Raw genomic sequence first — 13,771 nt, 5'->3', positions numbered from 1 at the left:
CCACTTTTATCGGCAAACAGAGGAAGGCAGCGGCGGTGGAGGCGACGAAGGGAGGCAGGCCATTATCTTTTTCGGGGGGGGGGGCGCTAGAGGGGGGAGGGGGGGCATGCATTCACTCCATCACTCCCTCTCGGCGTGTCACCATATGCGGAGAGAGAGAGAGAGAGAGAGAGAGAGAGGAGGAGGAGGAGGAGGAGGAAAAAATCTAAAAATCCGAAAGATGAATGACTCGGTTAGAGAATAATTCCTGTCGGTCTCTGAGATAAACCGGAGGAGGAGGAAGAGGAGGAGGAGGAAAAGGAGGAGGAGGATTTACACAGATTTACATAGAAAATCAGATCACACAGACCCCATGGTCCAGACTAGGTGGTCTGTCCTTAAACCTAAGTGATTTTACATTAAACAGATGACTCCAAAACTTTGCATTTCAACTCTAGTTAATATTAAGTTGAAGGAAGTGACGGTCGAGCTTGTTTTTAAAGGAGTCAATCGTGTTACGCTGGACCACTGAAGGTGGGAGCTTATTCCATTCTCGCACTACAACGTTGGTGAAGAAAAATTTGGTGCAGTCAGAATTTACTTGTCTACATTTAAGTTTTGTACCATTATTCCTCGTTCCCAAAGTGTTATCGATCATAAACAATTTTGAATTGTCCACATCCGTGAATCCATTAAGTATTTTAAAACATTCGATCAGTTTTCCTTGGAGGCGACGTTTCTCAAGAGAGAACATGTTAAGAGCGAAAAGTCTTTCTTCGTAGGGTTTGTTCCGCAAGGAAGTGATCATTTTTGTTGCTCGACGCTGAACACCTTCTAATTTAGCAATGTCCTTTGCATGGTCGGGAGACCGAAACTGTGGGGTCTGACTAAACTATTTTAGAGCGGAAGTATTACTTCTTTATTTTTTAATAAAAAGTTTCTTTTAATGAAGCCCAACATTCTGTTCGCTTTATTTGCTGCATCGATGCATTGCTGTGAGAATTTGAGGTTTGACGCGATTTTGACACTCTGGTCCTTGACGCATTGAAGGCTTTTGATTTTGACGCCGCGCATTTCGTAATCGAACTTCTTGTTTCTTGTTCCAACTTGAAAGACCTGGCACTTGTCTACGTTAAAGGGCATCTCCCATCTATCAGACCAAGCTGAAATTTTATGCAAATCCTCTTGGAGGCTTTGCCTGTCTTCGTCAGTGAGAACCGAGTTACCAATCTTTGTGTCGTCTGCAAATTTATTAATGCGATTATTGATTCCAACATCCATGTCGTCGATGTGAAAATTGAAGAGCACTGGGCCAAGAACCGAGCCCTGAGGGACGCCACTAGTGACCGGCGCCCACTCTGAGTTAAATCCGTCAGTCACAACTCTCTGTTGTCTGTTGCTCAACCAATTCGCGATCCATTGGTGCACTTGACCGTCAATACATATTGATTTAATTTATAAAGTAATTTATGATGTGGAACTTTATCAAACGCTTTCTGGAAATCAACATAGACTACGTCCAATGATTTAGTTACGTCATAAACTGAAAGGAGGTCGTTATAAATGGTCAATAGGTTTGATAGGCAGGATCTTTTGTTACGGAAGCCATGTTGTGAATCCCCAATCAATGAGTGGCTTTCAAGGTAACTCACAATTTTGTCTCTAATTATGCTCTTGAGTAGCTTACCTACAACTGAAGTTAAACTAATGGGCCTGTAATTACCTGGTATTTTTTGTCTCCTCTCTTAAAAATCGGTGTCACTTTAGCCTTTTTCCAATCCAAACGGACGATGCCTTGTCGCAAGGATATATTGAATACGGTTGTGAGGGAGGAGAGTATTTCGCTCTTTTTTGGATATACTTTGTCAGGTCCGGGACTTTTATTTGTTTTAAGGAATTGGAGAACTTTTAGGACTTCATCTGTAGTTATTATAAAGTTAGGCAATGCATGTTCGAGATTTACGTTAGTACTGTTGTCGTCGGTGGTGTTGGTGGTGGTGGTGGGAAGACTGCTAGTATTAAACACCGAGGAAAAGTAATTGTCTAATAAGTTCGCAACGTGTTGGCTGTCAGTCACTAGGGCACCGTCGCTGTTTGTTAAGGGTCCATTTCCACTTCTGATTGCCTTTCTGTTCTTTATGTAACTGAAGAAGGATTTCGGATTATTTTTACAGTTGGCTGCAATGTTTTCTTCATATCTACGCTTTGCCTGACATACTAATCTTTTTACTCGCCGCCTGGCTTCATAATAAAGTCTAATGTTTTCGGGCGTGCTTTGTTCTTTCTTTAGACTGTAAGACAATTTTCTCTCCTTAACCGAGTGTTTAATTTCGCTATTAAACCAAATTGGGCTTTTCTTAGTGTTACTTCGTTTCACGCACAATGGGACAAACGTGTTCTGCTGAGTGAGTAAATGATTTTTAAAGATTAGCCAGGCTTCCTGTACGTTGCCATCATCTGATAATTGTATTTGGAGGAAGAGGAGGAGGAGGAGGAGGAGGTGGAGGAGGAGGAGGAGGTATATAACTAACACTTTTGTAGGTTATAGTTAGGTTAATGAAAGAGGGGAACGAAGAGAGAGAGAGAGAGAGAGTACACGTTCTCTTCACACCGTCATTCATTATATAGTCTTATTACTCATCTCTCTCTCTCTCTCTCTCTCCCTCTTCCTCTTCCTCCTCATCATCATCATTATCTTCTTCTCCTCCTTCTTTTTCTTCTTCTTTTTCTTCTTCTTTTTCTTTCTCTTTTTCTTTTTCTTTCTTTTCTTCTTCTTCTTCTTCTTCTTCTTCTTCTTCTTCTTCTTCTTCTTCTTCCTCCTCCTCCTCCTCCTCCTCCTCCTCTTCCTCCTCCTCCTCCCTGAGCCATTTAGCGCCGCGCCATTTCCACCTATTTCCCCTCAACGCACCATCAACCACCTCGTCCCTCTGTCCCCTCCTGCCCTTCACTCCCTCATTTTCCTTATTCCCTCATCCCCTTACTCCTCTAATTTCTTCTCATTCCCTTCATCCATTCATCCCCCTTGTTTATCTCACTGTCTTCATTCTCTCATTCCCTCATTCCCTCCTTTCTTATTCCTCTTATTCCTTCATTTCTCTCATTTTCTTCATATCCCTTCATTCTTTCGTTCTCCTTATTTCCCTCGCTTCTCTCATTCCTCCATTCCTCTCTTTCCCTTTATTTCCTCCGTCTCCCTTTGATTCCCTCATTCTCCTTATTCCTTCATTCTTCTTGTTTCCTTCATTCTCTCTTTTCCTCATTCCTCATTTCCCTCATTCTTCTTATTTCCTCATTCATCTCATTCCCTCATTTCCCTCAATATCATTCCCTCATTCCCCCATTCCCTTCATCCCCCATCATTCGTTCCCTCCCTTCCCTCCTTTCCCTCCCTCTTCTCGTTCCGGCAAAAACTTTATTATATCGGGAGTTTTTTTTCCATAATAATCTAAATTTTTCCCGGTAACAAGCCTCGATTTTTGTATTATAATTTTCTGAAAACCTTAACCGCGTTCTGGAAAGAGGAGAAGGTGGAGGAGGAGGAGGAGGAGGAGGAAGGGATTAGAGAGAGAGAGAGAGAGAGAGAGAGAGAGAGAGAGAGAGAGAAAGTAGATTAGACTATACCAAAATATGTCTTACCGAGTTGCTTTTAAACACATACAAAGAAATTTTAAACCAATATTTATTTATTTTTTTTTATTTATTTATTTTTTTTTTTTTTTTTACGTCGTTGCCTGTTGCGCCGGTAGGCATTTTCCTGGTGGGGCCTGATGGTCGGCCCAAGGCTTCTTCCAGGTGGGGCCTGATGGTCGGCCCAGCCCGTTCTGGCGCAGGCGAGTGTTTATAGTGGCGCCATCCTGCATTGGCTCATGCTGCCCCCCGCAACTCGTTCTTGATTCGCTTGGACGGCTTCCTCTAGAGTCCGGGTTGATGGGTGGTCTTCAGGACAGCATGTGGGTAGTTTTAAGCCACTCGGCGGTGACTGAAAAATCCGAGTGGTAGCGTGGGGACTCGAACCCGCGTCGTCCATCACGCGGTGAATGTGGGCCCAGTACGCTACCAGTTCGGCCACCGCCTACTAGTTACGAATATATAAAGGAAAAGGTGAACAAGATGAACAAGAAAGAGCGAGGAGAAAGAATTGCGTAAAGGAGAGAGGATGAATATTAAAAAGCATGAAATAAAAGAGAAATAATAAGAATAAGGAGGGTGAAAATGGAGGAGGAGAAGAGGAAGAGGAGAAATTTGAAGGATCGTGAAGCGGAGAGGATGAAATAAAAGGGAACTAAAAAGAATAACAAGGAGAGTGAAAAGGAAGGAGGAGAAGAGAAAGAGGAAGAGGAAGATGCAAAGATGGGATAGGAAAAAGGGGAAGGTGAGATGGAAAAAGTGAAAGGGGTTTAGTGAGGCATATGAGCAGGTACAATTAAGTACAGGTAAAATAAAAACTGGAGCTTACCTGGGGAGTTTTAAAAGAGAGGTACAAGGTAACCTAAAGTAATATTGTACGGTACAGGTTTTGTACAGGTAATGTTGAAGAGTTTTACCAGATTTTGAGATCGATGAGTTTAATTAAGAATAGATAACAAGAACTTAGACAATACCTTTACGAGAGAGAGAGAGAAACACCTGACGTCCTCTCTGACCTGAAGGATATTGGGGATTAGTCTTCCTCCTCCTCCTCCTTCTCCTCCTCCTCCTCCTCCTCCTCCTCCTCCTCCTCTTCTTCCTCTTCCTTCTCTTCCTCCTTCTCCACCTCCTCCTCCTTCTCCTCCTCCTGCTCCTCCTCCTCCTCCTCCTCCTCCTCCTCCTCCTCCTCCTCCTTCTCCTCCTCCTCCTCCTCCTCCTCCTCCTCTTCTTCCTCTTCCTTCTCTTCCTCCTCTTCTCCTCTCCCTTCAGTCCTTCTCCTCTTCCTCTTTCCCTCATATATATATTCGCAGATTTGGCTTGCATAGATGTATTTCAGACTCAATTATCCTCCTCCTCTCCCTCTTCCTCGTCTTCGTCCTCTTCCTCTTCCTCTTTATCCTTCTCCTCCTGCTCTTCCTCCTTCGTCTCCATTTCTCCCAACATTTTCCTCTTCCTCCTCTTATTAATTTTGATCTTCCTCCTTTCTGGACTTCTGTTTTCCATATTTTTCTTCTTGTTTTCCCTTCATCTTCCTCCTTTTCATCTCCATCCTCTTCGTCGCCTTCATATCTTCCTTTCAGTTCACTAACCTTACATGACCGTCTCTTCAGAACAGCTATTTTTCCTCTTGCAGTTACCATTCCTCTTCTTCATCATCATCATCATCATCATCATCCTCTTCGTCGTCTTCATATCTTCCTTTCAGTTCACTAACCTTACATCACCGTCTCTTCAGAACAGCTATTTTTCTCCTTGCAGTTACCATTCCTCTTCTTCATCATCATCATCATCCTCTTGATCCCCTTTCTCTTACCCTTATCCTCTTTTCACACTACTGACCTTGCCCAACTTCGTCTTTTTATACTATTCTTTTCCCTCTCCCATTTCTCCCTTCTCCATCTCTTCATCCTCATCCTCATTATCTTTATCCACATTCTCATCCTTTTCGGCCCCTCTTTCGGCCATCTCTTTGGATTATTTTAGGAGCAACGAGTAGCGGGCTTTTTTTTATTATTGTTTCCTTTTTTTGTGTCCTTCAGCTGTCTCCTTTGTCGTAAAAAAAAAATCCTCACCATCATCTTCATTCTCTATTTTTAAGCTTCTCCTCCTTCCAACCCACTAACCTAACCTAACCTAACCTAACCTAACCTAAGCCTACCTCGTGTCCACAGTTCTGGTACGACTACAAGCTCAAGTGGGACCCCGACGAGTACGGCGGCGTGTTGATGCTGCACGTGCCCTCCGACCACGTGTGGCGGCCAGACATCGTGCTCTACAACAAGTGAGTACGGGGAGGAGGAAGAGGGGGGGAATGGAGAAGGGAGGGGAAGAGATAGAAGGAAGAGAAGGGCGAGGGAAAGACGGGGAAGGAGGGGTGAAGGGCTTGGCATATAAGAAATTATTTGTAGTTAGAGGGAAGGGGGAAAGAGGGGAAGGAGGGGTAAAGGAGGAGAGGGAGGCTTAAAGGAGGAGTGAAGATCGTGCTCCATACAAAGTGAGTGGCTGGGAAGAAGAGGAAGGAAGAGGAAAATAGGAAAGGAAGAAGAAGAAAGGGAAAAAAGGGAGGGAGGTGGAAGGAGTGGTGAAGGAAGGAATAGTCATAGAAGAAAATGACAGCGGAGAAAAAAAAAAGCGAAAAGAAGGAAAGGAGGAACGAGGAGAGGGAAATGAAAGAAGGGAGGTAGAGGGAAATAGGGAAGTAGGGTTAAAGGAAGGGGAAAAAAAGAAGAAAAAAAAGAGCGAAGAAGGGAGAGAGAAGGAGGATTAAAGAGAGGGGAAAAGAAGGAAGGAGCAAGGGAGGAGAGGGAAAGGATGGGAGGGGAGAGGAGAGGGGAAGAAAGGAGGGGTGATGGGAGGGAAAGGGAAGGAGGGGTGAAGGAAGGAATAGTCATAGAAGAAAATGACAGCGGAAAAAGAAGCGGAGACGAGAAGGAAAGGAGGAACGAGGAGAGGGAAAGGAAGGGGAAAGGAAAGAAGGGAGGTAGGGGGAAGTAGGGTTGAAGGAAGGGGAAAGAATACATAGGAATACATAGGAAGAACAGACACCAGAAGACCTATCGGTCTATGGCGAGGGTGTCTGTTTACTACCGCTACTATTAGTAATCTACGTGTTGTAAAACAGGACAGAATAGATGAAGGCTGCTCCCCACCCACCTCTCCCTCCGGCAACGTGCCGGCAGGAAATAGTTAGAAGAGAACACCATGTACCTTTAAGGAAGAAAGGGACATGGAAATTTTACAGTAAAGAGAGAAATAAGAGGAAATTACTACCCTTAACTTACACTACTGGTAACCTAAGCTGTGGGGGAAATGACTTCATTACACAAGAACATAAGAACATAGAAATACAGGGAGACTGGAAGAGGACGAGTGGCCTACACAGGGCAGCCCCAGAATCCCCCCTAATACTCATGATGGGTGAGGTGTAGTTTCAGGGGCACAGGTGGAGGCTTGATCCTCATTTTACCGGCGGTACTAGGTACGCACCAGTAACCTGTCACCTTACTGCACCCACACCTCACTCCACCTGTCATGCGGACATTAACTGTTGCTTTACTCTATTGTTGACTTTCGCTACTTGCAATCTAGGTTGTGGGGGAGAATTATATGAATATAGGTTGAGGTCTTGCTGCAGTCTGTCTGAAAACATGCGAAAAAGGGTCAGTATAATCTTATATCCCTGAAGTAATTATCCAAAGAAGACTTAAAGCTATTGATACTCTGTGCGCTAACTACTGACGGTGGGAGTCTATTCCAGTGATCGACGACTCTGTTATTGAAAAAACTTCTGTACACCAATGTGTTACATCGATTTCCCTTTAACTTCATACCGTTGCTGCGTGTTCTTGTGTTGGTGTCTCTCTGAAATAGACTATCTGGGTTAATGTTGTCGAATCCATTAAGGATTTTGAACACTTCAATTAAGTCCCCTCTTATCCTTCGCTTTCTTAGGGAAAACATATCTAAACGCTTTAAACGCTCGTCATATGGCAAGTTTCGGAGCGCTGGAATTTGTTTGGTTGCTCGTCGCTGTATCTTTTATAGCAAAACTTGATCTTTGATATAGTTCGGTGACCAGAACTGAACGGCGTATTCTAGGTGTGGTCTTACAAATGCTAAATATAATCTCTTCATAAGTTCGGGTGATTTATAATCAACGTTTCTTGATAATAATCCTAACATCATATTGGCTTTTTTACTCGCTGCAGAACATTGATCACTCATTTTAAGAGTGTTACTGATAATGACACCAAGATCTTTTTCTTGTTTTACTTCGCTGAGCTCATGTCCTTGCATCTGATATTTAACGTTAGGATTTTTTTCACCTATGTGGATTACTTTACATTTATCTACGTTAAAACTCATTTGCCATTTTTCGCTCCAGTCGGCAAGTCTTATTAAGTCTGATTGAATGTTCTCGCAACTTTGACTATTCATTACCGTACCTCCTAATTTGGTGTCGTCGGCGAATTTGGCTACTTTTGAAAGGATATCAGTTTCTAAGTCGTTCACGTAAATTATGAAAAGTGTTGGCCCCAGGACCGAACCTTGGGGAACGCCACTGGTGACGGGTTGCCAATCCGATGCTTCACCATTAAGAACTACACGTTGCTCTCTGTCGGTGAGCCAGTCATGAATCCACGCTCATAGATGGTCGTTAATACCGTGGGAACGCAGTTTTGAAATAAGCCTAACGTGAGGAACTTTATCTAACGCTTTCTGAAAATCTAGGTAAATTACGTCATATGGGCTTCGGGCGTCCCAACATGTACAAACATCGTTGAAAAAGGTTAGTAGGTTGGTAAGGCAAGACCGATTACTACGAAATCCATGCTGACTATTAGTTATCAATTCATTTGTTTCAAGGAAAGTGATCATTTTATCCCTGATTATTTTTTCGAATAGTTTAATTAGGACAGACGTAAGGCTGATAGGACGATAATTACTGGCTTGTTTTTTGTCTCCTTTTTTCAAGATCGGGGTAATATTGGCCTTTTTCCACTCGAGAGGCACACTGGCTTGTGCTAATGACTTGTTGAATATTAATGTTATGGGTAAGTCTAGCTGTTGACTACATTCTCTTAACAGGCGAGGAGATAAATTATCGGGGCCCGGAGATTTATTTGGATCTATTTTCTGCAAGTAAGCACGCACTTCGCTGATATCAATTTCGGTCAATGCAAGGTTATGTTCTTCAGGGCCGTGAAAAATTTTCTTCGGGGCTGGAATCGATGTCATGTTCTCTTTTGTAAATACGCTACTAAAGGTTGAATTTAGGACTGACGCCATGCCTTTATCATCACTAATCGTATTGCCACTTAATAGGAGTGGGCCGATATTATTTTTAACAGTTTTTTTGTTTCTTATGTAACTGAAAAATAACCTGGGATTTTTCTTAGCATCGAGTGATATTTTCATCTCATGTTCGCGTTTCTGTTTTCTGATTTTCCTTTCGCTCTCTCTCTTGACATTGATGTAATTAATATGATCCTGTGAATTATGTGAGTTTATATTTCTTACAGTTTTCTTTTTTCGACGAAGATTTTTTGTAGGTAATTATTCATCCACAACGGTTTTTTATTATCAGTCCTTCGTGGCTTGAGCGGAATGAATTTATTTACACTCGCAGTGATTTTTGCAGTAAAACGATTATACATTTCTTGAACGCTGACGTTGTTGAGCAAATGATTCCAATTTACTGAAGCCAGTTTTCTTTTTAGGTCCATAAAATTTGCTTTACTATAATTAGGTATTAAGAGTGAGTTTGCTCGTGCTTTTGTTTCAATATTCAAAGTACATCTTATAATGTTGTGGTCGCTGCTTGCAAATGGCTCGCCTACCTCACAGGCAGTTATGAGATGGCTATCGGTCGCGAAGATTAAATCAAGAATATTATTTCCGCGTGTCGGCATGGTAACAGTTTGATTAAGAAATGGATTTTGTGCAAAGTTAATTAATCTCTCTCCTTCTCTGTCGCCAGAAAGTGCGTTCCAGTTAACGGAGGGGTTATTGAAGTCACCGTATATTATTGCATTTTTATTTCTGATAACTCTATTTATCTCTGCGTAGAGATTTCCATCAATATCTTCATTTGATTTAGGAGGTCGGTAAATTACGCCCAGAACATACTTTTCATTATTGATCGTTGCTTATACATACAATGAATCATAAGCCTCTGTTCCGGCAATGTTTAGCTGAATGACTTCTAAATTATTTTTCGCATATATTATTACACCTCCACCTTTTTTGTGTAAACGACGCTTAGCAAACGCATTGTAACCATTTATAGCTACTTCACCTAAGTGATGTTTATCGCGCATATTCAGCCATGTTTCCGTGATCAAAATGAAGTCGGGTTTTTCAGTAATTGCATGTATTATCAAGTGGCTACGCTTCTGAATGATGCTACGGGCATTTACATAAAAGATGTTTAATTTATTCGTCGAGTGTGCGCCATCTATCAACTGTCGTGTCACTGGAATAGCGCGTCAGACCTGACTATCCTCAATTACCCCTACCTCACCAACCACCTGCGTGGCTGTTGACCTCACTGCTACCTCAGTACCCCTCACCTGTGGGTCTGGTGACCTGACATCCTGCGCAGTACTGTACACCTGCGGCCTGACCTCACTATCAGGGTGTGGTTTCCTCCCGGCTAAGCCGGAAGCTACCTCACCTCGTTGCTGCACCTGTCTTAGCTCTTTCGAAATTTCCTCATCTAAAACTCTGCCTAGCCTCGCCTTGCCCACACAATTTAGATGAAGGCCATCGTTTGCAAACAGGCTTCTGTCATGAATAAAATGATCCCATACGTCCACAAACATGACTCCCTTACTATTACACAAATCCCTGACACGTTCGTTTATTCCCAGCATTCTACTGAGAGTGAAGGAGTTAAAATCATGGCGGGGGAGCAAACCACACACTACAGAACGTCTCCTGCTTTCTTTTAGTTTTCCGACAAATTTCCTTTATTTGTCTACAATTTCCTTTGATCTACCTTTCGCTACATTGTTTGTTCCTACCACGTAGACAAACATTGTCTCCTCTGAGGTAGTAGCGACTAAGTCGTCAACCTTCTCAGCTACGTCCTCAATTCTGGTTCCTGGGAAAACAACATGGCGACGCCTCGCTCCCTTCCTACAAAACTCACGGTCTTGCTGTCTAACTAAGCTGTCCCCGACAAGAACGATGCTAGGATCATTCTCAACTTGGTCTCCTAACACCTGAAACCTGTTTCTCGTCACGACCCCACTGTAACTAACATCTACTGCTACAGCCTTTCCCCCTTTTCTAACAGGCTGGAAGGAATCTAATGTATCTACCTTCTTCTCTACCTCACCCACTCTATCTTCCAATCTCTCTACCTTTTCAACAACCTTGAAATCTCCCTCCCCGACACTCGCACCATCTATACCTAGCACCCCCTCCAGAAACTGTAATTTACTATCTAACGCTTCTAACTTAACACTTACCTTGTGTTCAGTTTCACAGAAGAAACACACAGTATACTCATCGTTCTCCTTGTTGAGGAAGTCCTTCGTGAACTCCCTTCTGCAGGAGTGGCACGCAAAACGATTGACAGGGCATCGTGACCTGACTGCGACACCTGGTAGGAGCGAAGAGCGAGACACCTCTGTTCAGCAAGGCAGCTGTGATGCGAGAGAAGGAAGAAAAGGACGAAGGAGGGTTAAAGAGAGGGGGAAAGAAGGAAGGAGCAAGGGAGGAGAGGGAAAGGATGGAAGTGGAGAGGAGAGGGGGAGAAAGGGGTGGTTGATGGGAGGGAAAGGGAAGGAGGGGTGAAGGAAGGAAGGGGATGGACTTGAAGGAGATGACATCACTAAAAGAGGCGTGTGAAAGCCGTAGACTGACGCCATATAGTTAGCTGGCGTAGGGAAAGGAACAAGGGGAGAGGACATGGAAACATGGACTAGCAGGCAGCAGAAAGCCTGTTGGCTCAATACTAGGCTGCCTGGGTTCAGTGATTTAATCAATCCGTTTGCCATAGGAGTGGCTTGCAGGGAAGGATTAAAGCACTTGTGTATCTACTCTTGGGAACGTTTAGTTCACTCCCGATGCACCAAAGTGGCGATCAATGCGTTTCTTGAAGGAGTTGATGGTCTCTGCGCTAACCACTTCTGCAGGAAGGTTGTTCCAGTGGCGAACAACTCTATTCGAGAAATAACTCCTGCCGATGTCGGTATTGCATCGCTTTGCTTGAATTGTTTTTCCGTTGTTTCTTGTTCTCAGGTTGGTTTGTAGCGTGAAGAATTTGGAGTGATCAACGTTGCTGAGCTTGTTCAGGTACTTAAAGGAACGAAGGAGGAAGATGTAGAGGAAGAGAGAAACGAAGAAGGGATGGGAGAGGATTGGAGGGATAAATGGATGAGAACGGATAAAAATAGAGAAAAGAGGAAAAGGGGAGAGAAAACGAGGTGGAAGAAGAACTACTGAGAAAGAGAAAGGGAGGAGAGAAGAGAGGATAAACGAAGAGAGAAAGAGAGAAAGAGGGAAATAGAATGAGAATGATAACCGACAGCGAAAGGGGAAACAAAGGAAAGAGCAAGAGATTGAGAAGGAAGAAGAGGAGGAGGAAGAGAGGAGATTGGAGGAACGAAAGAGGATTAAAGAAAGAAGAGGAAGGAAGAGAAGAAAGATAAAAATGAAAGGAATCTGGGAGGAGAAACAAGGCAGGAGAGAGAGAGAGAGAGAGAGAGAGAGAGAGAGAGAGAGAGAGAGAGAGAGAGAGGTGGGGGCTGGTGAAGGAACAGCAAGGCCATACCCCCCAGGAACGTATCCCGCCCCTGAGGAAACCTGACGGAGACCTGGCCATCACCAGCCGGGAAAAGGCTGACCTGCTGGCCTGTCACTTCAGTCAAAAGATGACAACCCAGGAGCCAGACAGGCAGCCGCCCACCCTCCCCCAACTCATCGCCTCAAGACTAGAGAATGTGCTAATCTCTGAGGACGCTGTCAGGAGACATCTGAGGGGCGTCAACACCAGGAAGGCGCCAGGCCCTGACAGCGTGAGTCCATACTTACTGCGGCGATGCTCCGATGAGCTCACCAGCCCCCTCGCCCAGATCTTCCGGCGATGCCTGCAGAGCGGGGTGTGGCCTGCACAGTGGAAGGAGGCCAGAGTCACACCCGTACACAAGAAAAAATCCAGGTCCGAGCCAGGCAATTACAGGCCAATATCACTCCTCCCAATCATCAGCAAAATATTTGAGAGGATCATCGGGGAGCAATTGACATCCTTCCTCGAGGAAAACCACCTGCAGTCACCGAAGCAGTTTGGTTTTCGGAAGGGCTCTACCTCAGACCTCCTCCTTCTCCTCTCAAAGTCCTGGCATGACGCCCTTGATGACGGCCACCCTCTCGTGATTGCCCTGGATATAGCTGGCGCGTTCGACTCCGTTTGGCACCGCGGTCTGACGGCGAAGCTACAGCAACTAGGCATCACGGGGACCTGCTGCCTGCTCTCAAACTACCTGTTAGGCAGGAGCCTCCACGTAGCAGTCAACGGAAGCACCTCGACCAGCTTCCCGGTGGAGGCCTCCGTTCCACAGGGGTCGTCCTTGGACCTATTCTGTGGAACATATACTTTAACGACCTCCTGCAAACCATCCTGGCAGCAAGCGCTTACGCCGACGACTGCACCCTCTCCAGAACATACAAGAGGGAGGAAGCCCAGGACGTGATAGAGTCCGTCAACAGACAGTTGGCAGACATAATGGCCTGGGGAAAGAGGTGGCAAGTCAGGTTTGCCCCTGACAAAACCCAGGCCATGGTAATATCACGTTCTCGGAGGACGCGAGGCAACTCCACGGCAGACTGAGATTCGGGAATGACACCATCCCTCTGCAGTCCAGCGTCGACATCCTGGGCGTGGAGGTGGACTCCCAGCTGCGGTTTGACCGTCACCTTGAAAGGGTGGCGCAAAGCCTCCCAGAAGGTGAACCTCCTGCGCCGCATGAAGAACCTCCTCGATGCTGAAGGCCTGAACACCCTATAAGGCACAAGTCCGTCCAGTGATGGAGTATGCACCGCTCACCTGGATGGCCAGCGCCCGCTGCCACCTCAACCTGCTAGACAAGGTGCAGAGGAGGGCTGAACGCCTCATCAACGGCACCCAGCACCACCGACCGAGCCAGTGGGAGACACA

General features: G+C 44.9%; 1 protein-coding gene across 4 annotated transcripts in view; it reads left to right on the top strand.

Moving 5' to 3' along the window:
- Positions 1-13,771, top strand: part of LOC126995917 (acetylcholine receptor subunit alpha-like) — a 57,009-nt gene that overhangs the window by 19,593 nt on the left and 23,645 nt on the right. For all 4 annotated transcript variants that reach the window (XM_050855816.1, XM_050855814.1, XM_050855815.1 and 1 more), the window contains exon 2: positions 5,778-5,887. In XM_050855816.1, the coding sequence (XP_050711773.1) occupies positions 5,778-5,887 (110 nt within the window). The remainder of the gene's footprint in view (positions 1-5,777; positions 5,888-13,771) is intronic.

This window comes from Eriocheir sinensis, chromosome 9, assembly GCF_024679095.1.
Source record: "Eriocheir sinensis breed Jianghai 21 chromosome 9, ASM2467909v1, whole genome shotgun sequence".
NCBI lineage: Eukaryota > Metazoa > Arthropoda > Malacostraca > Decapoda > Varunidae > Eriocheir > Eriocheir sinensis.
Note: the sequence above shows the minus strand (reverse complement) of the source record. Positions and strands in the feature narration are given on the sequence as shown.